Consider the following 24,831-nt stretch of genomic DNA (forward strand, 5'->3'; position numbering starts at 1 on the left):
GGTATGGAAAAACAAATATGGTGGTCTTTCACAGTATTACTTAACTGTGCTGTTTTATAACATCCAGTTTTAGTACCTAGTGTGAAACTGATTGGTGAGGGATCTATAATACTGATAATCATACACATGCACCTCTTTTCTTCTGACATGGATTCTTAGACAACTATATGCATGATTTATGTTGATGTTATAAATATACATGATTCAACTACTTCGAATGTTTTCATTTATGCATTCGGGAATCTGTTTGACTGCCTGCAATTTGCGTTTTCAGTTTTTCTCTACTCTGTATTTTTTGACAACTATATATATATATAGCCATGAAGAAGGTGCATGGCCTAGTGGTTAAGGTGTTGGACTCATGATCGCGTGGTTTCAATTCCTAGACAGAGTGGTGCGTTTTGTTCTTGAGCAAAACACTTCATCTCACATTTCTCTGCAATCACTTCAACAGCTGACACGTGGTACACTGTACCTGTTCAGGCATCATCAATTTGATCGAGGCAGTGAACTAATATGTGGCACATACATTTGATCACTAGAAACAAATCATATCTGTAGGTCATTCAGCAGAAGCTGGACACTTATATGTTGTCTTACATGGGAGAGTACATCAGATATATGTATGTATGTATATTGCTATTTTGTTTTATTTCAAGATTTCTTGTGAATAGAGAAAGAGTTAGTTTCTAACCTAGATCCAAGACTCCTTCACTGGAATTTCAACATCAGTGGGGTATTTTTATTTGTATATATATATATATATATATATATATATATATATATATATATATATATATATATATATGTGTGTGTGTGTGTGCAGATTTGTATGTTTTGTTTTATGTATGTATTCCCATGTATATACTTGCATATCTAGACATGCTCATATATACTTAAATGATAAACTCCTGGAAAGTTTTACAGATTTTTAGTTCCAGTAATGGATTGGATCTGTAGTCTTTGAATCACCTTTCTCGTTTTGAGAAGCCTAATTTTTTAAGATTGGTATTTAGGCAGTGTATTACATATCTCAGTGACCCAATAATTACAGGTATGAACCTGAACTTGTGCATACTATGTACGTAGGTATGTATGTATGTATGCATGCATCTATCTATCTATCTATCATATTGCACTACAGTATATATAATGCAGGTTTTTGTAACTGTCAATAGCTTCTCAACTTTTTATAGGATTCATTAGTTGCCTTAACTCTGCTTATTTTTATTGAACCTCATGTCTACTCTTACCAACAATTGAAGACATTTTAGTCATGGCTGTTACTTGTTTTTCTAGGTGTGATATATAAAAGGCTAGATTATTCATGTTAGAGACATCATCATCATCGTTTAACGTCCGCTTTCTGTGCTAGTATGGGTTGGACGATTTGACTGAGGACTGGTGAAACCGGATGGCAACACCAGGCTCCAATCTGATTTGGTAGAGTTTCTACAACTGGATGCCCTTCCTAACGCCAACCACTCTGAGAGTGTAGTGGGTGCTTTTACGTGTCACCCGCACGAAGGCCAGTCAGGCGGTACTGGCAACGGCCACGCTCAAAATGGTGTATTTTATGTGCCATTGTTCCTATCTGTATTTCCTGTTTTGTATCCTTAAGTCCAGATCCAAACTGTTAGTCTAAGGCATTAAAGGCAAGATATTAACTGCCAAGTTTGTGGGCTGTTCCCAGTTGGACATCTGAACTATATAGATATTGATGTTATTTGGGATATGGTTGGTGAACTTTCTCTCCTTCATTTTCCACATCCTGTTGATTTTCAATCTCCAAGTCCATCTTTGAACTTTAGTATTATTATTAATGCTGTGAGCTGGCAGAATCATTAGTACACTAGGCAAAATGTTTAACAGCATTTTTACATTCTGAGTTCAAATTCCATCAAAGTCAGTTTTGCCTTTCATTCTTATGGAGTTGATAAATTAAGTGCCCCCTCCCCCAAAATTTTAGTTCTTGTGCCTACAGTAGAAAGAATTATCATGAAGGCCGTGAGCTGATAGAATCATTAGCACATCGGGCAAAATGCTTAGCACCATTTCGCCTGTCTTTATGTTCTGAGTTCAGATTCTGCCAAAGTTGACTTTGCTTTCATCCTTTCAGGGTTGATAAAATAAGTACCAGTTGAATTGACTTATCCACTCTTCCAAAATTGCTGGCCATCTCCCAAAATTTGAAATTATTATTGCTATTATTATTATTATTATTATTATTATTATTAGTAGTAGTAGTAGTAGTAGTAGTAGTAGTAGTAGCAGTAGCAGCAGCAGCAGTAGTAATTCCGCTGAGGTTAACTTTGCCTTTTATCCTTTTGGGTTCAGTAAAATAAGTACCAGTTAAGCACTGGGGTTGATGTAATTGATGGTACCTCTCACCCAAAATTTCAGGCCTTGTGCCTATAACAGTAAGGATTATTATTATTTTTTTTATCTCAAGTTTTGTTGTAACTCCTGGAGTCCTGCATATTTAACAGGATTGCTGCCTGTAGCCTATGGTACCATGCTATCGGTTCTTTTCAACTATCTAATACTTTCTTGATTAAACTGGCCATGCCATGGAGGCAAACCTTTTGTAACAGTTTATATGCCTCTTGATTTTATTTTTCTTATATGAACATTTTAAAAAGCAAGTCAGTTGTTACAGTACAAGCAAGCGAAATGCTTCTGCTGATGAAATATAACTCAAAGTTTTCTCTCTTGCTTCAGCAAGAATAATGATAATCCTAATATTCTTTCTTAATCATTGCATTTAACCTAACTGTTATTATTTCTGACATTAAAAACATGAGAATTCACCAATCTACCTTTTATAGTTGCCAATTAAGTTTAAAAAGGGGGGTGGGGGAAAGCATGTTAAATGACCAGACAGCATTATATTACAGCTAGTGAACAGAATGTTGGCAAAACAAGACTGGCAGTCTTTATCATTATCAAGATCAAATAGTAACTGCAGCACTAGCTAACCTTGAACATGTTTATTATTTGCTTTGTTAGAATTGACAGGTGATGGTTAGATTTTTCCATATGGGTTAATAGTGTATGATCTATGTTAACATCATGTTGTTCCTCTTAATAAAAACAAATGTGTTTTGTCAAAAATTCTCAAAAGTTAGTCTTATTAAGGAAGAAATTGTGTGAATCTAGAATCACCAATAACAAATTGGTTTAAATGTTTTGGGAATGTTTTGCAATCCATTTTAAAAGTAAAATAACCCTTTGTTTCTATACAGATGATCTCTGAATGAAGAATTTTTTTTTTAACTCATATTAAAAATGAATTTTAGCAGTCATTTAAATTTTCATATTATTTCATTATCATCAATTTCCCTTAACTGATGCAGTCATTGGTGTGTCACTCTAGACACTTTTGCAGTCGGCCGTCACCACTGGTCTTTGTTCTCTGTCATGCATAGCAGGGTCATGGTTTGTGACTTGACCATTCCTTAATGTTGTCAGACTAGGATTTTCTCTGCCTCTCTTTCTCCCTTACCCAACTGTGCCCTAAAGGATGGTTTTGGACAGGGAGTTGTGGCTGGATACATGACCATACCACGCAAGCTTTCACCTTCTTATCTGCACAAAGAGTGGTTCCTGTCTACTATTGTATTTGTTGACTCACTGCCTTACAAAGCTGTTCATTTTGTGCTCTGTGTTTGGGATGTGTAGCAGCCTCTGAAGTACTTGTGCTCAAATGTCTGGATTCTTTGTTCCATGTTAACTGTTAGAGTCCAGCTCTCAGACCCATACAGAAGGACCAAAGTCACCAGGGACTTACACACTTTGAGTCTTGGGAAACTAATGGAGTTTTCTATATGATGTTCAGCTTCATCATGGCAGCAGAGACTTTTTCATCGTTTTTCAGGACCACTACAATGGGAGCACACCAGTCTGTTGGGGACTTCACTGGATGGATAATTTTCTCTTTTTCCAATCACTTTAATTCTTGCTGGACTTTCTTCTTCATAGAAAGTGGTAGTTGTCTGGGGACGGCGATTGAGAAAGGTTGAGCTGTTTCATCCAAGTGAATTTTGTATACATGCCTCAATTTCCATAGGCCTGTAAACACACTGGAGAAGTCTTTTTTATATTGGACAGCTTCACTTTTTATCGCATTGATTTTACTTAATAGATTGAGACCTTTGATTGCTGGTCCACCCAATAATGGTTCAGCTAAGTCTTGCACAACATACAGTTCCTGTTGCAACATTGCTTTCCCATAACTCAATGTGGCATCTACACGTCCAAGTACTTTTATTTTGTGTTGACCTAGTCCATATAACCTTTTGTTTGTAGGTTTTATTATTGGAGAATTCTTCCTGAAGAACCAGTTAGGTACTACTATCACATCTTCACCAGTATCCAATCTAAATTCGACAATTGTGCTGCAGACTTTGGTGGTGACTTCTATTTTTGCTTGCCATTCTATTTTATTGTCTTCACAAACTGCATTTATATTTTCCGAAGAAACATAACCTAAGAAATGATGTTCTTCCTCTTCAATTCTCCTAACCATTGAAAAATTCTTGAAAACAGTTGCGTAGTGTCCTATTTTTGAACACCGTCTGCATCTTGTTGCTGAGGCAGGGCAGTCATTTCTATTGTGAAATGTGAACATTCCACACCACATGCACTTTCTCTCAGGCATCTTCTTTTTATATGTTGATACCCTTTTTTATTATTTGGTCCTGTGACATGGTTTAATTGTGGATCTGCTGCATTGACAGTTGAGGAAGTAGCTTTTGTTTGTTATTTTGATGTCTCATGTGCTCTATCTGTAGGTATTTGTCAAGGGTTAGCTTTTTGTCTGCTAAAAGTTTTTCTTTCAAAAGATTGTCTTTAACACCAACAACAACTTGACTCCTAATAAGTTTGTCCTTTAATTCTTCAAAGTTTCAGTTTTTTGCAAGTTGGTGCAAGACAGCTATGTAGATTTCTATGTTCTCGAAATTCTCTTGTTTACAAAGGTGGAATTGATAAGACTCATAAGCTTCGTGTGTCTCACCAATGAAAAATTCCTTGAATTTGTTAATCACTTCAGATAGATCATTTTTCTGTTCTTCATCGTCAAATTGTAGTTCTTCATTTATATCAAAACATTCTTCTCTAATAGTCGCCAGAAATACAGAAGTTTGATATCCAGTATCAAATTCATTTGAGAGTCGACTGGCAATTGAATAATTCAAAAAGTTTTGTTTAAATCTTCTCCACTTGCTAGCCACATTTCCTGATAAAGACATTCGCTCTGGAGATGGGAAACTTGCAGAAAAAGGCCTTGCAGACATTCTCCAAATCAAATGAAAAAATAAACTTACAATTCTGTGAAGAATTCTCATTTTTTTTTTTTTTTTTGAGATACTTCAAATCCTTTGGGATCCCATTTCTGACACCATGTAGTATAATGAAGCTTGACAATATTGGTTAATAAATAGAAAGACAATTCAGCGTGAGATAAGCTATGTCCGTTTATTAGCAAAGCATACATAGTAATGGCCTCCCACTATTAGGGACCCAAATGTGTTCTTTTTAAATTAGAGACTTCGTGTTATGGTAGGTGACTAATGAAAAGGAGATAGCACCACACTTGATACTTTTTCCAGCCTGATGATGAGCTTTTGTAGTTCTTCATTGCTTCCTAACAGGTCAGTATTATTAGCAAAGGGCACGCTGGAAATGGGCTGTCTTCCATTGGAAGCAGAGGGGTGGAAATCTTGGCATGTCTCCTGTATGTTGCTCTCCAGGAAGATGCTGAAAAGCACTGGAGAAAGTTGACATCCTTGTCAAACATCTACTGTTGTCCTGAATAATTCTTCAATGTTGTTGTTCATGAGAAAGAACTACACTATTTGAGTTTATATACAGTTCTTGGATTACTTTGATGAGGGTGTTGAAGTTGTAATTCTCCATCACTTGCCATAACCCATTGTGCCAAGCAGCCAAAGGCCTTTTCAAAGTTGATGAAGTTATGACAGAGGTCAGACTGGCATTGCAGATGTTTCTCAGTGAACAGTCTAATGTTAAATATTTACCCCACAGTACACCTTTGGGGCCTAAGTCCTACCTGTTCTCCTGCATGCTTCTTGAATCTGTTTAGCAGGAATTTTAGCAATACTTTGTTGTTGCTGGTTGTTCTTTAATTCAGGCAGAGTCTCAAGTTAACTTTCTTGGGCATGGATATCATCAGTGATTGGTCACTGCTTCTTCTCTCATATCTTCTAATAGGTTGTTAGTGCCTTGATAAGCTTTGGTCCTTCTTGTTTCAGGAATTCTAACGGGATATTATCCATTCCTGGGGATTTTCCATTTTTGAGTATGCACACTACCTCTTTGATTTCCTCCTAGAGAATCGGAGTGGTGGTGTGTATCTTTGTTTCTGGTAGGATTTTGAGGGTTTCAAAAGCAACCTTGCTTTTGTCTGTCTTTATCTCAACTTTGATGATTTTGCACTGGTCTGCTATCCATTTTTCCCTCATTTTCTTCTTAACCTTTTTATTTGCAGCATTGTATTTCTGACATGTCTCCTGACCTGTTAGCTTGGTCTTCTTCAGGTCCTGCCTTAAGTCACATAAGTCCAAGTTATCATCAGTGTCCCATAATTTCTTCTTTCTTCTACTTCTCCTTAGCACTTCTAGAGACATTTCCTGAAATACTTCCCCAATGTGGTCAGTCAGGGAATTTGTTATCTTTTAGAATGTTAAGGGCAGCAAACCTGCCACCCACTTTCACCTTAAACACCAGTACAACCCTGGGATCTTTCAGTTTGTCTATGTCAAACTTAATGTGTTACTCTTTTCTTATGGATCTTTTCAGTTTGAGTCTCATTGTCATCAGAACCAAATCATGATCACTGTTAACATCTGCATCAAGGAAAATCTTTGTCCTAGCCTTGAACTTTTGAGATATGAGGATTAAATTAATTTGGTTGTGTGTCCTGTGTTGGGTGCATGCCATGTTGTTTTGACAGGCGTCTTGTTTGGGAACAGTGTGTTGGCTATGGTCAGCTTGTGAGTGCTAGCAAATTTTAGGAGTAGCAGTCCACAATCATTGGTTTCTCTCATCCTGAATCATCCCACTATCCAAGTCATATGCCTCCAGGTCTGTTTTGTTCAAGTTGATAGAATACCTTGGTTGCCATCCTTAGGGATGGACAAGTACAATGGTTCTCTCTTGACTTTCACTTTTGTCTTCGATATCATTTTCAGCCACACTCTGGCAACTGTTTCTTCTGGCAGGCTAAACTTATTGAGGGACTGAACTCTTGCAGAAGAGATGGACCTCACCAAGTATTCCTAAAGCACACTGAAATACCATAATACACATTCATGTATTTGAAATTGTATATATATTATTCACCTAATTTTGTTATATATCAAAAATTATAATTATGTACATTTATGACTAATATTTGTTTTCTTTTTCAGTTACAGGTAAACATCTCGGAGTTGAAGCATCTAATAACAATACTATTGGATCCAGTTTTATGTACTCTGGTAGAGGTGTAGTTAAAATTCCAGGTATAGTCAGTACTGGAAGTGGACCTAATCCTGTAATTCTATCATCTGATTCTCAAAATCCATCTAATCCTAGAAATGGACATAATTCTGAGACACTATCTGGTGGTTCTATAAACTCATCTAATACTGGAAGTGGAGCAACTTCTAAGAGTATCTCTGCTAATACTGGAGATAAACTCAATTCTAAGAATCCATCTGATTTTCAAAACTCACTTAATCGTGGAAACGCCCCTGTTGAAGGAGCTAAGACTGGTAACCAATCTTCTGGTTCTCAAACCCCATTTAATACTGGAAGTAGACCTAATCCTGAAATGTTATCATCTGGTTCTCAAAACCTATCTAATCCTAGAAATCGACTTAATTCTGAGACACCATCTGGTGGTTCTCTAAACTCTTCTAATACTGGAAGTGGAGCAACTTCTAAGAGTATCTCTGCTAATACTGGAGATATCCCTGCTAATTCTAGGAATCCATCTGATTTACAAAGCCCAGTTAGTTCTAGAAAAGGCACTGGAGATAAACTCAATTCTAAGAATCCATCTGATTTTCAAAACTCACTTAATCGTGGAAACACCCCTGTTGAAGGAGCTAAGACTGGTAACCAATCTTCTGGTTCTCAAACCCCACTTAATACTGGAAGTAGACCTAATCCTGAAATGTTATCATCTGGTTCTCAAAACCCATCTAATGCTAGAAATGGACTTAATTCTGAGACACCATCTGGTGGTTCTCTAAACTCTTCTAATACTGGAAGTGGAGCAACTTCTAAGAGTATCTCTGCTAATACTGGAGATATCCCTGCTAATTCTAGGAATCCATCTGATTTACAAAGCCCAGTTAGTTCTAGAAAAGGCACTGGAGATAAACTCAATTCTAAGAATCCATCTGATTTTCAAAACTCACTTAATCGTGGAAACGCCCCTGTTGAAGGAGCTAAGACTGGTAACCAATCTTCTGGTTCTCAAACCCCATTTAATACTGGAAGTAGACCTAATCCTGAAATGTTATCATCTGGTTCTCAAAACCTATCTAATCCTAGAAATCGACTTAATTCTGAGACACCATCTGGTGGTTCTCTAAACTCTTCTAATACTGGAAGTGGAGCAACTTCTAAGAGTATCTCTGCTAATACTGGAGATATCCCTGCTAATTCTAGGAATCCATCTGATTTACAAAGCCCAGTTAGTTCTAGAAAAGGCACTGGAGATAAACTCAATTCTAAGAATCCATCTGATTTTCAAAACTCACTTAATCGTGGAAACACCCCTGTTGAAGGAGCTAAGACTGGTAACCAATCTTCTGGTTCTCAAACCCCACTTAATACTGGAAGTAGACCTAATCCTGAAATGTTATCATCTGGTTCTCAAAACCCATCTAATGCTAGAAATGGACTTAATTCTGAGACACCATCTGGTGGTTCTCTAAACTCTTCTAATACTGGAAGTGGAGCAACTTCTAAGAGTATCTCTGCTAATACTGGAGATATCTCTGCTAATTCTAGGAATCCATCTGATTTACAAAACCCAGTTAGTTCTAGAAAAGGCACTGGAGATAAACTCAATTCTAAGAATCCATCTGATTTTCAAAACCCACTTAATCGTGGAAACACCCCTGTTGAAGGAGCTAAGACTGGTATCCAATCTCCTGGTTCTCAAACCCCACTTAATACTGGAAGTAGACCTAATCCTGAAATGTTATCATCTGGTTCTCAAAACCTATCTAATCCTAGAATTGGACTTAATTCTAAGACACTATCTGGTGGTTCTATAAACTCATCTAATGCTGGAAGTGGAGCAACTTCTAAGAGTATCTCTGCTAATACTGGAGATATCTCTGCTAATTCTAGGAATCCATCTGATTTACAAAACCCAGTTAGTTCTAGAAAAGGCACTGGAGATAAACTCAATTCTAAGAATCCATCTGATTTTCAAAACCCACTTAATCGTGGAAACGCCCCTGTTGAAGGAGCTAAGACTGGTATCCAATCTCCTGGTTCTCAAACCCCACTTAATACTGGAAGTAGACCTAATTCTGAAATGTTATCATCTGATTCTCAAAACCTATCTAATCCTAGAATTGGACTTAATTCTGAGACACTATCTGGTGGTTCTGTAAAGCCCTCTAATGCTGGAGGTATCTCTGCTAATTCTAGGAATCCATCTGATTTTCAAAACCCAGTTAGTTCTAAAAAAGGCCATGCTGAAGGAACTAACGCTGATATTCAATCTCCTGGTTTTCAAAATTCACCTAATAATGGACAGGAAGCAGGTATTGATGCATCAAAAACCTCTGATACAAGGGCAAATATTTCACCTTCAAAAGATTCACAACAGAAAGCCAAAATTTCTATTGGTAACCAAATACAGCCTGGTAAATTAATTTCTCTTTTTTTAACTTGTCATTTATTAAATTTTAAAATTTTCTTTGGAATGTTTGGTACTTTTGTTTTTGTTTGTATTACTGTTGATTTGGCATGTAACATGCATTCAAATTTTCATAGTATAACTCCTGTCCTTAGGTTGTGTGAATATAAAATATTTTTCTTATCTTAAGGAAATATCACATTATTTATAGGCTTCAGAAAGCTAAAAATGTTTAATTTAAATTTAAAGTACTAGAAATGTTTAAAACAAATTTAGTGCTACTCCTGTGTATCATGAAAAGTATGAAAATTTATACAGTTTTTAAGTAAATTAGTTCTATAATTAGAAATTTAATTGAAAATATTTAATGTAAATTTTAATTTTTTTTATTTGGACATATTAGAGTGCATTTGTTGGAAATCTTAGAAATAGGTGAGGATTGGCGATGGAAAGGACATCGAGCCATAAAAAAATTTGTCACAGTGGATTGTTTAATCCATGCAAGCATGGAAAAGTGGACATGAGAACAATGATGATGATGAAGTGTTGAACAAGATGCATGAAAGTATTAAGTTTAGCTCCTGTTGTTTTTGCTTAACCCCTTGTCAGCTCTGATATCCAGGACATATGGCTATTTCTAGTAGGTTGAGCAACCATGTCAAGGCTCCCTTATTGTATTAAGGTTAGTGCCTTATATATGTAGGTTGACTTTGCTATATGTCCTTTTTCTTACTAGGCTTAATAAAAAAATAAAAAATAGAGAGTTGATTCAATTGATATAAATGAAATAAATGATTATTTCATTGCTATTATTTAGTAATGCAGTGACTAATTTATATCCAATACACGTGTTGTCCTGTGACTTCTGACAAAATATTAACTGTCCTGAGCCAAAGATTAGATGTTAAGAATGAAATTGTTTTTACTAACCTTTGAAAACTGATGGAAACTTTCTAACAGTAACTGAGAATAAAACATCAGGAAAGATTAAAATGTGAATAAAAATGTATACTGGGTCCTATTTAAAACTGGCATTTATACTGTATTCATTTTCTGCTTTTACACCACTTAGACTACTAGCAAATATACCCATCTGCAATAGAAGCATAATATGAGGGAGGGAAGTAATAACAGCAGTTTGTTTTGAGAAACGTGTAAATACTCTTGATAGATGTGGACTTTGATAGAAGCAGGCATAGAAGGACTGGAAGAGTGGTGGTAGCAGGGAACTGTATTAGATCGCCAGAAGGGAAGCTAGAAGACTGGTTTACTTAGTCAGAGGGGAAGCAGATAAGAAAAAATTAGCCAGTGTTCTACAACGTGAGGACCAAATACTTGAAGTGTTTCATGTTGCAAGACAGTGTGTGAGAGAGAATCATGATGTCATAGGAGAGAAATGTGTCTGCATGGATGATGTCTCACTTGCATTTAATAAGGCTGCAAAGAGAGAGACTTGGAGACGCCACTATGAAAGGTTGTTAAATGAAGAGAATGAATGGGAGAAAGAGTCTGCCAAATGTTGACCCAACAGAGGGACCAGCTATCCGAATTGACAGTACCTTGGTAGATGAAGCAATTAAATCAGTAAGTTGAGGGTTGGCGATGAGTATAGTGAAGAATTCCGGGTAGGATCAGTCCTCAGCCCCCTCTTATTCATCATAGTCCTCCAATCAATAACAGAGGAATTCAAGACAGGCTGCCCCAGGGAGCTCCTTGCTCTAATAGCTGAGTCACTACCAGAACTGGAGGAAAAGTTTCAGGTGTGGAAGCAAGGTCCAGAATCGAAGGGCCTTAGAGTAAATCTAACAAAAACCAATGTCTTAGTAAGTAGGAGCACGAACAAATCACAAATCCTTTCAGGTAGATGGCCCTGCTCAATCTGTAGAAAAGGTATAGGTAAAAACTCCATAAGATGTACCCAGTGTAAGCTATGGACACATAAGAGGTGCAGCAATACCAAAGGAAGGTTAACTGGGAAGATAGTTTGTGTGTGTAGCAAATGCACCGCTTCCATCACATGCCAGTGGGAAAAACTAGAAGTAGTTGATAGCTTCCGTTACCTAGGTGAACCAAGTCAGTAGCCAGGGTGGATGCTCTGAGAGTGTAACTGCTAGAATAAGAATAACTTGGGCAAAGTTCAGAGCTCTTACTTCTGCTCAGAATGAAAGGTAAACTATATGACACATGTGTGCAAACAGGCATGCATAGGTTTGAAAGAAATAAAGCTAGTATGCCCTGCTGATTGTGTAATGTCAATGTGCCCCTCTAGTACACTTTAGCCTCTCACATGACACAAAGCCACCTTCCTCAATACTACTCTTCCTCTCAGTCAGAGGTCTTTGTCATGCAAGTTACTTGGTGACCCTGCCAATGTTAGTGCCACATAAAAAGCAATCAGCATACTCTGTAAAGTGGTTGGTATTTCGAAGGGCATCCAAACCATGCTAAATCAGACAATGGTATCTAGTGCAGCTCCTGCAAAACCATCCAACCCATGCCAGCATGGACAACAGATATTAAGTGATGATTATGATAATGATGAAAAAGGATTACTCCTTGCTGACCCAACAGGGGGACCGTTGTTCAAGCTGACAGTTGTGTAGTAAAGTAATCAAGGATAAGAAGAGTCGGGAAGCTGTAGGTCTCATTGGGGATAGTTGTAGTGATGCCATTGTAATGCCTATTGTTCATCCTTCTACTAGGTGTGAGTAGCCATGCAGATCCTCTGCAAGAACCACAGTCACCCTCTTACACTTCTTATAGTTCCATTCCCTTGTACCCTGGCTTGGAGTTTCCCTCTACCCTCACCCCATCAAGGTTTGTCGTTCTGCAAGCTGCACAGCAAACTCAGTAGTGTAGGTAGCATGAAAAAGTACTTAGTCCATGCTGTAAAGTGGTTGGCATTAGGAAGTGCATCCAGTCATAGAAACCATGCCATAATAGACATTGGAGCATGATGCAATCCTTGGACACAATGGATACTGTTAAATAGTCCAACCTATGCCAGCATGGAGCACATATGTTAAATGATGATGATGATTTTCAAGATTCTGAGGCTTTGGAAATATATGTTGACCACAATGCTGTATGCTTGTCAAATAGTTTTGTTTAGGCTAAAACAAACTTGTTGAGACAAGGAAATCTGGTGTTTTTACAATAAAGGAAAAAGCTGCAAAGTGAAAGAAACCCTGCAAAATGTGGCAGAAGAGAAACAACATGAAATACTTGAAACTAAGATATGAGTCAAATCTATGGTATTGTAACAAAGAAATGGGAACTTTTCATGCTATATAATGAAAAAAATTTCATCCTCAAGCTTTCACAAAAAATGAAACCTGAATATTGATTGTTATTGACAAGGGGAATCCATATTGGAGTTGTTTAATATAACATCTCTTGTTGCTCAACATTACTAAGTCCTTTGCTGAACATCACAGAGGACTCTCTATCATGTGTATAAAGTAATTTATTGTTCCTTCTACCATAGTTGTTGAGATGATGAACTACTGCTCCCTTTACTAACCAACTCACTATACATATTTCTGAAGGAAAAACTCCCATTAACTACACTTTGATCTACTTTGTAAACTTTTAAAGGAAAAGGGGAGTGGTCTACTATTTGGTATCTGTAGCAATCTCAAGTTGCTAGTTCATGTGCTACAGATAATAGAGCCTGTTTGGGACATGATTCCATCTTAGGTTTTGTACAGTGAAATGCAGTTTGTTTTATACGAGTATTATACCATGGTATAATAGACTTTTCATTTTATTCCTTGCCAACTGTATGTAAAACATCATTGCAAATAGCTAAATTCATATTAAGTCCTTGATATCTTTGAGAAGGCATTAAACTGCTCTGGTGGACTATGAGAAGATTGGGTGTAGAAGAATGGATTAAAAACTATACAAGCAATGTATATAAATGCATACTTATGCATTTTTGTGGGAAAATTGAACTGAAAATTGGTACATTTATAAGAGTTCATACACATTCTTTGCAAGTTGCCTGCAATGACATCCTAAAGTTGTTCCAGAGATTCTCTACATGGAAGAGAATTAAAGAGTTATAAATTAATACATTTGAGACCAAAAGCATGGTATTGAGCCAAGAATTACGCCAATTAAAATTCCTTAACCCATGGAAATAGTTGTAAACAGCAAAACCCATGTGAGTCATTGAATCTATTTACTGTCTGGATAACTTGGTTGGACAATGAAAGTTTAACCTGCTTATATGATAATTTATCTATGCAATTTATTTTCATTTACTGCTGTTATTATCATTCCACACATAATGTCCAGCTAAGCTAAGAAAATTTCTCTCATCTTAATTGCACATCATTCATCTAACTCATAATACTAACATGCCATAATCTGATTTAAACCAACTTTCAAAATTCGTAATTCTTGATGCTCACTTACTTTAATTTTTACAATATTCTCTCCCCGTTTCATAATCCATGTATTTTCATATTTGCCATGATTTCTCTGGTGATCAAGTCTTTCAAGTCTCTCTCTTATATGCAATGAAGCTGGCTGTTTTACTTATCTGTGCACCACCAGCAATCTCATCCACATTACTGCATGCACCAAAAGGAGATGCATTACTTAGTAAATTAACAAACCACTTACTCCTTTCTCTCTACATACAATGGATTAACATAGAGCTGTTTATCTACTTAATTTAAACGTTGACCCATTTAAGTTAGCAGCAATAATGCTGATATTTGCAATGCTTATATTATGCTCACTCCCAATAGGAGCAGTAATTTTAATATGATTGAATGATGGTAGATTAAAACAAGAACAACTGATGTGATATGTCTTATCAAATGCTTAATGGAACATTCTTTTCAAGTACTGAATACCTTCTTCGCATGTTCCCTCCCACGCCCCTTTCCCAGTTTTCAGAGTTAGCATTGTAAATGTAGGCATATTGAAAGGTAAGTCTGGTGTGATTGTTGAGCCGCTTGAAAGGAGGCATGTTGATGCGTGTTGCATTCAAGAGGTAAGGTGGAGGAGAGCTTCAGCCAGGTTCCTCACTGATATGACATACAAGTATAAAATCTTCTGGAAAGGTAACAGTGCTGGAGTAGGTGGTGTGGGCATACTTCTTGTAGAGAAATGGGAAGATAATGTCATAGAAGTAGTCAGAGTATGTTATACTAGCTCAGGCTAGTTTTGAAGAATAATACAGTGACAATTATCTCTGCCTATACCCCGCAAGCAGGTCTACCAAATGAACAAAAGGACTGCTTTTATGATATTCTTCTGCAGGCTACCTCAAAGATGAACGACAATGATCTCATCTTTCTTCATGGTTGGAGATTTCAATGCGCATTGTTGGACAGCAGCCCAGTATCTTCCATAGTGTACATGGGGGCTGTAGAATTGGTTCCTAAAACAAAGAAGGGACAAGGCTGCTGGAGTTCTGTGATGTAAATAACTTATTGATCAGCAACACCAGCTTCAGGAAGCCAACCAGTCACCTGATAACCTACCAATTGGGTGACCACTCTAGCCAGATCAATTACATTCTCACCTGACAGTGGGATATGTGGTTGCTCATAAATACAAAGACCTTACCTGGTGAAGAATGTACTCCACCAGCATATACTAGTCATTAGTAACTTTAGACTCCCAGCCTGGAAGGATACCAAGAAGCGGACCAATCTGGAAAAGAAGGATTTGGAAGCTTAAGGACCCTTTATATGGTCAGAGATTTAGGGACACCCTAATCAAGAAATTTGATGAGAAAAAGGAGGAACTACAGACTTGTAGCATAGAGGACAACTGGGAATTCTTGCAGGACAGCTTGCCGAGTGCCACAGACCAAATCTGCAGCTGGTGCAAAGTTCCATTCAGACCTAGGGTGATGTGGTGGCAGAACGATGCTACAGACAAGCCATTAGAGCAAAGAAACAGGCCTAGAAGTGTGAGGAGTAACAGGGAACTGTATCAGATAACCAGAAGGGAAGCTAGAAGACCGGTATATTTATCCAGGGAAGAAGAAGAAGAAAAGAAGTTTGCCTATGTTCTGCAATGTGAGGACTAGAGACTTGAAGCATTTCAGATAGTGTGATGTCATAGGAGAGAAATGTGTCCACATTGATGATACTTCACTTGATTTAATGATTCTGCAAAGAAAGAGGCTTGGAAATGCCATTATGAAAGGCTGCTAAACATGGAGAATGAATGGGAGAAGGAGAGTCTGCCAAATGTTGACCCAAATGAGGGACAAGCTATTTGAATCAACAGGTGCTTATACAAAGCAATTAAGGACATGAAGACCAGGAAAGTCCTTAGCCCATCAGGAATCTCTAATGAGATGCTTAAAATCTCTGGTGGAGTAGGCCTAGTCGCTCATATAGTTAATCAGGTTGTCCACAAGGTAGTCATATGCGATGATTAGTATAGCAGCATCATAGTCAACTGCTAGAAAGGCAAAGGTGATGCCTTAAACAGGGATAATTACAGAGGCATCAAACTGCTGGACCAGATGATGAAAGTCACAGAAAGGGCCATAGCTCAATTAATTAGAAAAAGAGTTTGTGTAGATGAGGTGCAGTTTAGATTTGTGCCAGGCAGGAGCACAACTGAAGCTATATTCCTGATTAGGCAGCTGCAGGAGAAATATCTAGCCAAAAATAAACCCCTGTACCTGTCTTTTGTCAATATGGAGAAGGCCTTTGACAGGGTCCCCCACTCCCTTATCTAGTGGTCGATGTGGAAGCTAGGAATAGATGAGTGGTTGGTGAGAGCTGTACAAGCCATGGACAGAGACACTGTCAGTAAGGTGAAGGTTAGCAACAAGTATAGCAAGGAATTCAGGGTACAAGTAGGGGTTCACCAAGGATCAGTCCTCAGCCCCGTCTTGTTCATCATAGTTCTCCAGTTATAACAGGAATTAAGACAGGCTGCCTCTGGGAGCTCCTCTATACTGATGACTTTGTTCTTATAGCTGAATCACTACCAGGACTAGAGAAGAAATTTCAGGTATGGAAGCAAGGTCTAGAATCAAAGGGCCTTAAAGTTAATTTAGCAAATACCAAAGTCTTAGTTAGTAAGAGAGCAAACAAATTGCAAATCCCTTCAGGCAGATGGCCCTGCTCTATTTGTAGGCATAGGTAGTAATTCTATAAGATGTGTCTACTGTAAGATACGGACACATAAAAAGTGCATCAATATCAGAGGATTGTTAACAGAGAAAATAGCTTTTGTGTGTGGAAGATGCACAAATACAATAAACACCAAAAATGTACAGAAAATAGACTCCATCAAATGCCAGCAGGGAAAACTAGAAGTAGTTGACAGCTTCTGTTACCTAGGTGACCAAGTCAGTAGTAGAGGTGGATGCTTTGAGAGTGTAGCTACTAAAATAAGAATAGGCTAGGCAAAGTTCAGAGAGCTCCTACCTCTGTTGGTAACAAAAGGGCCTCTCCCTCAGAATGAAAGTCAGATTGTATGATGTTTATGTGTGAACAGCCATGCTACACAGCAATGAAACACAGGCTGTAACAGCCAAGGACATGTGAAGGCTTGAAAGAAATGAAGCTAGTATACTTCGCTGGATGTGTAATATCAGTGTGCATGCACAATAGAGTGCAAGCATCCTGAGAGAAAAGTTGCGCATAAGCGGCATCAGATGTGATGTGCAAGAGACATGACTGCACTGGTATGGTCATGTAATGCGTATGGATGAGGACAGCTGTGTGAAGAAGTACTGATATCTAATGATGGAGGGATCCTGCGGTAGAGATAGACCCCAAGAAGACATGGGACGAAGTGATGAAGCATGATCATTGAATGTTGGTCCTCATGGAGGCAATGACAAGTGACCAAGACCTTTGGTGTTATGCTGTGCTTGAGAAGACCCATCACAGTCATGGCTGATACTAGCATTGTGTAACTGGCACTCATGCCAGTGGCATGTATAAAGTACCCTTCAAATGTTGGGTGATATGCTGTGCTTGAGAAGACCTATCAAGCCAAGTGAAATCATAGTTGTTGCTGGTGGTGCATAAAAAGCACCCTTTGAACTTTGGGCCTCGCAGAGGCAGTGACAAATGAACAAGAACTTTGGTAATATACCGTACTAGAGAAGACCTGTGAAGCCAAGTGAGATTGTAATCGTGACCGATGCCAGTGTTTTGTTACTGGCACCCATGCAGGTGCCATGTAAAAACCACCCACTACACTCTTGGAGTGGTTGACATTAGGAAGGGCATTCAGCTGTAGAAACCATGCCAAATCAGAGTGAAACCTTGTGCAGCTCCCCAGCTTAACAGTTTTCAGTCAAACCATCCAACTCATACCAGCATGGAAAACAGATGTTAAATGATGGTGATAATGAGGATAATGATGATGATAAATTCTGAATGTATTATAAAATATTTCAAATGAAATAATTGGGTCTGATTCTTGAAAATATTTTCCATCAACATCAATATATTGATGATTAAGCAATAGTTTAAAAGATTCTCTCATACCACTATGATAATTCAGTTAAAAAAATTTTGTTGGATTCTTAGTTTTTTCAGGTAAGGCTTACAAAATTCATGAAATGGAGATTTCTTTTTTTTTTTTTTTTTTCAGTTTTTGCCTACCTACAAACTAAAGTTAATTGATTATTTGTAATTCCTACTATTTCATGTAAATTGTAAAACGTAGTTAATTAAAAATATACTTAACTATTTTGTTACCATTTTTCTATTGAAACACAGTTTTGAAAATAACGATGAATTCTGTAAAATATTCCTATTCAGATACTGTTCCAAAGAAAACTCCAGTGAGCACAGCTTACAATGAAGCACCCTCATCTGCACATTTCATGGGCTATTTCTTAACAGCTATTGTTCTTTGTATTGCTGGATATATTGTTTTCCACAACAAACAAAAGGTAAAACATTTATTTTTGTTGCTTATGAATAAATTTATTAATAACTGGAAGCAAATTCATTTCCACTTAATGATGATATATTAATCTTTTTTTGAGTACATTCCGTGGTTCAGTTGTTTCCTTCTCTTTGTTGCCACCATTCTTGGTGACTTCAATCTACACAGCTCTTGGCTGTCACAATCCTTGCACACTAAAGCCTGTAGCAAATAAAGGGGTCTCTGTGTAATCCTTCCACAGGCAAGAACAGCATTCAAATCACAACCTGCATTCTTAAAAAAAGGTGAACACATTGGATAATGTTGTCAAAGATATGTAATACCTAAGGAAATGATGTGATGATCATGGCTGAAATGCCTTTGATTATAGATCTGTTCTGTCAAGGCTAAACAACAGTATTGTTGGTGCAGAGAGCAAACCCTTTGCCACCATCAACTGTCTGACCCATTAGTATCCACTCCTGTCTATATCCTTGACCTGTTCCTTACCTCTGAAGTTAACCATTAACCAATCATCATAGTCTCTTCATCCATTAGATCCGTTGAGTGAAGACTGCCTACTTAATGTAACATACTTTACAGCCCTTTTGAGTTAGCTAATTGGCTGAAGCTCAGCTATCTTTTGGCTGCAATTGTTTCATTTCTGACAGCTGAGCCATTTATCGAAACCATCCTTCTAGACAATTCACTTCATATGCCTCATGCAATTAAAGACCATAACTTCAATGCCTCCCCACCCCCACAACCTGCAGTTGTACAGGCAAAGAACACTGCCCCCTCCAAAAAGTAAAACAGGTGGAAGTCAGCCATCATTATTGATTGGGAAGCTTTTATCCATCTCCTTTAGCCCATTAGTATTTGAATTATTCTGTCAAATGTAATACTTATTTATCCACAATGTTTTGAATTAATGATGCATTGCCTCATAACTTTGTAATTTTAAAGATGTGATTATTTATTTTTTACAATAACATTGCATGGTAAGTATGAGAGGCAGGATCTGGCCAGTTTATATATAAAAGCAAGTAGAATATTTGGATCAGATATGGCCAGTCTAAATGCTAAAAGATTAAATAAGTTATTAAAAAACAGGACATATAACTGTGAAAATAATTGTTTTCACAATTTTTTTCAAAATGTGTAAAGAAACAAATTGGTAAAAAAAAGTTTAAAAATAATTTTTTATAATGAAAAGGTTAATACACTTATCCAGTAAACAGGTTATGCATAATTTGATACCCATTTGGCTGTACATTGCAACTTTTACTTTTGACTGCGTTGTTTACCAGTCTGTGTGCTTAAGTTTGCTTCACAAAGACATCACTTCTTGTTCAGTCTTACTGTGTGGTGTCTTGGACAAGTATCTTTTACTATGGCCTCTAGCTAACTGAAGCCTTGTGAGTGGATTTGGTAGATGGAAACTGGAGGAAGCTCATTGTATGTACACACACACACATATTCTTTTACTTGTTTCAGTCATTTGACTGCAGCCATGCTAGAGCACCACTTTTAGTCAAACAAATCAACCCCAGGACTTATTTTTTGTAAGCCTGAACTGATAAGTTACAGGGATGTAAACACACCAGCATCAGTTGTCAAGTGATGGTGGGGGGACAAATACATACATATATATACAGGGTGCAATGGGTATATCGTTGTCATTTTCATTTTGTACATGTGCATTGTTTGTTTTTGATTTTGTCAACTACACTGTAAAGTAGGGTCAGTTGGGCACTATATGTGAGAAAATTAGTATCATGATGCAATTCACTCTGCCAGAAATTTAGAAACAACATGCTGTGCTGCTTGGCATTCATGTCAGAAGCTCCAAATTGAACATTTCAAAGTGTTTGGGTGTCAATCTGAGGACAGTGCAGAGGATTCTGAGAGTATTGAATGAGTCTGATGGTGATTATGAAGGTACGGCAGCTCGTAAAACGCATTCCGATTGTTCTGACAAGAAAAGAACTCCTGAATTTGTTGTTGAGATCCAGGCCATGATTGACAACGAGCCCTCCAAGTCAATCAGGTCCATCGCCAGGTGCATGAAGACATTCTGTATTCCTCATGCAAGATGTGAAAGGACAAATTTTTATCCCAAGCCATCAAGGACAAGAGGAAAGACCATGCATCAAAGCTTTTGAATAAACTCAAGCATCCCCTCCAACCGAACATGTTTTGGTTTTTCTCAGATGAGAAATATTTCTGCCTGGATCAGATGGTTAACACACAGAACAACCGTTGGCTTGCCATGTCCCAAAAACATGTTCCGAGAGTGATAAAAATCAAACATCCAGTCAACATTACAGTGATTGGAGTGATCACTAGTGATGGCAACATTATGCTTCCATTCATCTTCCCACACAGTCTCAGATTCAACATGGAGGCCTACATCAAGTATCTGGAGGAGGTAGTGCTACCCTGGGTCAAGAGGGTGGCTGCTGGAAGACCCTGTGTCTGGCAACAGGACTCTGCACCATGCCACACATGCAGGAGAACCCAGTCATGGTTGTCAGACAATTTCTAGGACCACATCACCCTTAACAACTGGCCATCTAACTCCCCAGACTGCAAACCCCTTGATTATTATATGTGGGGTGCAGTTGAGCAAGAGACCAACAAAACTCTTTGTAGCACCAAAGATGAACTGAAGGCAAAGATTATAGCAGCATTCACTAACTTAAACAAGGAGATCATCCAGAAGAGTTGCAGGAGATTCCAAAGTCGTCTGGAGGTCGTGGTTGAAGCCAATGGCAATTTTATTGAATAAATTTACTCTTTAGTATTCCAAGATATCATTATGTAATTTTGGTAAATATATTTGTTAAAATGAGATGTCAGTATTATTTTCATTTTTGCGTAATTTAGACGACAATTTATTCTCTGCACCCTGTGTATATATATATATATATATATATATATATATATATATATATATATATATATATATATATATATATATATATATGTGATGTGCTTCTTTCAGTTTCCATCTACCAAATCCACTCTCAAGGCTTTGGTCGGCCCAAAGCTATAGTAGAAGACACTTGCCCAAGGTGCCACGCAGTGGGACTGAACCCAGAACGATGTGGTTGGGAAACAAGCTTCTTACCACACAGCCACTCCTTCACTTTATATATATATATATATATATATATATATATATATATATATATATATATATATATATATATATATATATATATATATATATATATATATATATAGTTTTAGGGAAAATAACCAAGTTTCAAGAACTCATCGATGAAAATCCACTATCACATAAAGAAAAATTAACAATTAAAAGCACAATAAATGAGTATAATATAAAGCAAAGTAAATATCATTAGATAAATATAATAAAATGATTACACGTGTTTCATAACTAATTTTCGAATAGAAAGGAAATTTAAATCGATTAAAATCAATTGAAATTATCAAAAAAAGATATAGCTAATCTTCAGATCGTAAGTAGAATAATAATTAGATATATATATCTCAACCAACAATAAGTACCAAATGAATTAATATGAAATACTTATTTTATAAAGATAGAAAAATTATTAAAAATATCAAAATATCAAAATAATAACCATTCAATAATCCTCCCTTCATCCATTATAATAACATGTATATTATATACAAAAAACAGCTTACATAAATTATCATTGTTTAAAATTATCTACAATTTGAACGAAGTTTAAAATAATAATGAAGATAAAATTAGTACATATTTAACCGGTGTAATAGTTAAAGCTATACTATTTAAAGCTAAAAACGTTTATTTAATTATCATTAAAAATCAATTGAATAATAGAAAAATACAAGAATATTTATTTCTACAAACGTAAGAATAAAAATATGAATGAAAACTATATATTTTATATATATTTTATCTACAAAGCTCAATTTAATTTTAATTTTAATTTTTTATAAATTGATTCTAATTGAGTTTTTACCTGTAATTTGGGATTTTGTCCCTAATACACCTACTACACTCTCTGAGTGGTTGGCATTAGGAAGGGCATCCAGCTGTAGAAACTCTGCCAAATTTAGATTGGAGCCTGGTGTTGCCATCCGGCTTCACCAGTCCTCGGTCAAATCGTCCAACCCATGCTAGCATGGAAAGCGGACGTTAAACGATGATGATGATACACACACACACACACACACACACACACACACACACACACACAACGTGTCTTTCCAACACAGAACTACTAGATTATTGCCTGATTATTATATATATATATATATATATATTATATATATATATATATGTATGTATGTATGCATGCATGCATGTATATATATATATATATATATATATATATATATATATATATATATGTATATATATATTTGTTTTGCAAGATTTTTGATGTGAAATCGTGTGTTGAAACAGATGTTGTTGTACTTGGGGATGATCATATTGCCAGTTTAGCCAATAAAAACACACGCACTGTATATTTGGTGTTAATTTGCTTCAGCTTTAGATTACATTAATCTTAATCTTATTTCGACCAGAGTTCTTTCGTCATGTTCGTCGACACCACCCCTAGAGGCGAACTGGCGTACCGCTTTAGAAGGGCCTTAGACAAACTTAAGCTAAGAATTAAGGTTGTTGAAAGGCCAGGCAACCCTATTAAATCCCTTATCAGTAGAACATACCCTTTCAGTAGAACCCCCTGCACTGATAGGAACGGTATCGTATGTAGATTTAGCCCACAAACGAACTGCAAAACCATAAATGTGGTCTATAGTATAAGATGTACAGAAGGACGATGCAGAAATAAGACAATGACATATGTAGGCGAAACAGCAAGGAGCATAGGGGAGCGGGCAAACGAACATTGGAGGGAACTTAAGGAAGGGAAGAACTCATCAGTTTTGTACCAGCACGCTGAGCAAGAACATAGAGGCTCAATCAACAACATAGAAATTAAAATCTTATCTACACATAGCAGTGATGCAGCACTTAGACAAATTACTGAAGCTACACACACAATAGAAGAGAAACCTAGCCTGAATAGGAAACTAGAATGGAACACTAACACACACCACTAACAAACCACAAACCACAGCATGTGACAACATGTTACCCATAAACCAATAATAATATGAACAAAGTATAATGCAATACATAGATAAACAAATGGAATTAAATACTACATACGTTAACAAAATTTAACTAAACACAAAAAAAACACACACACACACACATGAACAAATAAATAAATAAAAACAAATACAAACAAACACGTATTAACAGAGAATATAGGTGATACAGACACTCCCCATACACACATGCACTTATAAAAGACACAGACACATTGAAGGACAACACGCATGCGTAGACACATACAATAGGAATACAAAATACAAAATGGCTGATAGTTAGCAAGGTGAGACACACATAAGAAAGAAGGAAACAAAGACCACTGATGAGGTCACAGAAGTGTGACGAAAGAACTCTGGCCGAAATAAGATTAAGATTAATGTAATATAAAGCTGAAGCAAATTAACACCAAATATACAGTGCGTGTGTTTTTGTTGGCTAAACTGGCAATATGACCATCCCCAAGTACAACAAATATATATATATATATATATATATATGTATGCATGCATGTATATATCTATATATATATAAAAATGAGAATGTGTGTCTGTCTGTCTGTCTGTCTGTGTGAATCCCTAAAACTCGAGAACTACGCAACCAATTTCATTCAAATTTTACACATGCCTTACTTAGGGTTCCAGTTGTGTTTTAGTCAAAAAAAATTATTAACTTCCAGCAGAGTTCGAGCACACGGCAATATAATATCTCCTCCACTATTTAAGTATTACGTGTCAAAAGTGAAACAAAAACACTCATGTCAAATACTTTCACTTTAAAAATGAAACTATTCCACTAACTGAAACAATCACATTTCGATACTGTAGTGACAGATACTTTCACAGAGAGAGAAAGAGAGAAAGAGAGAGACAGAAAGAGAGAGAGAGAGAGAGATGTATATGTATACATATACATGTATATGTACACC

At 36.8% G+C, this 24,831-nt stretch overlaps 1 protein-coding gene across 1 annotated transcript in view; it reads left to right on the forward strand.

The window, feature by feature from the left end:
* LOC106878432 (uncharacterized) overlaps positions 1–24,831 on the forward strand; it is a 42,478-nt gene that overhangs the window by 11,271 nt on the left and 6,376 nt on the right. The window contains exons 2-3 of the mRNA XM_089352721.1: positions 7,434–9,896; positions 18,655–18,788. Of these exons, the coding sequence (XP_089208847.1) occupies positions 7,434–9,896; positions 18,655–18,788 (2,597 nt within the window). The remainder of the gene's footprint in view (positions 1–7,433; positions 9,897–18,654; positions 18,789–24,831) is intronic.

This window comes from Octopus bimaculoides, chromosome 5 (genome assembly GCF_046866305.1).
Source record: "Octopus bimaculoides isolate indiv1 chromosome 5, ASM4686630v1, whole genome shotgun sequence".
Lineage (NCBI taxonomy): Eukaryota > Metazoa > Mollusca > Cephalopoda > Octopoda > Octopodidae > Octopus > Octopus bimaculoides.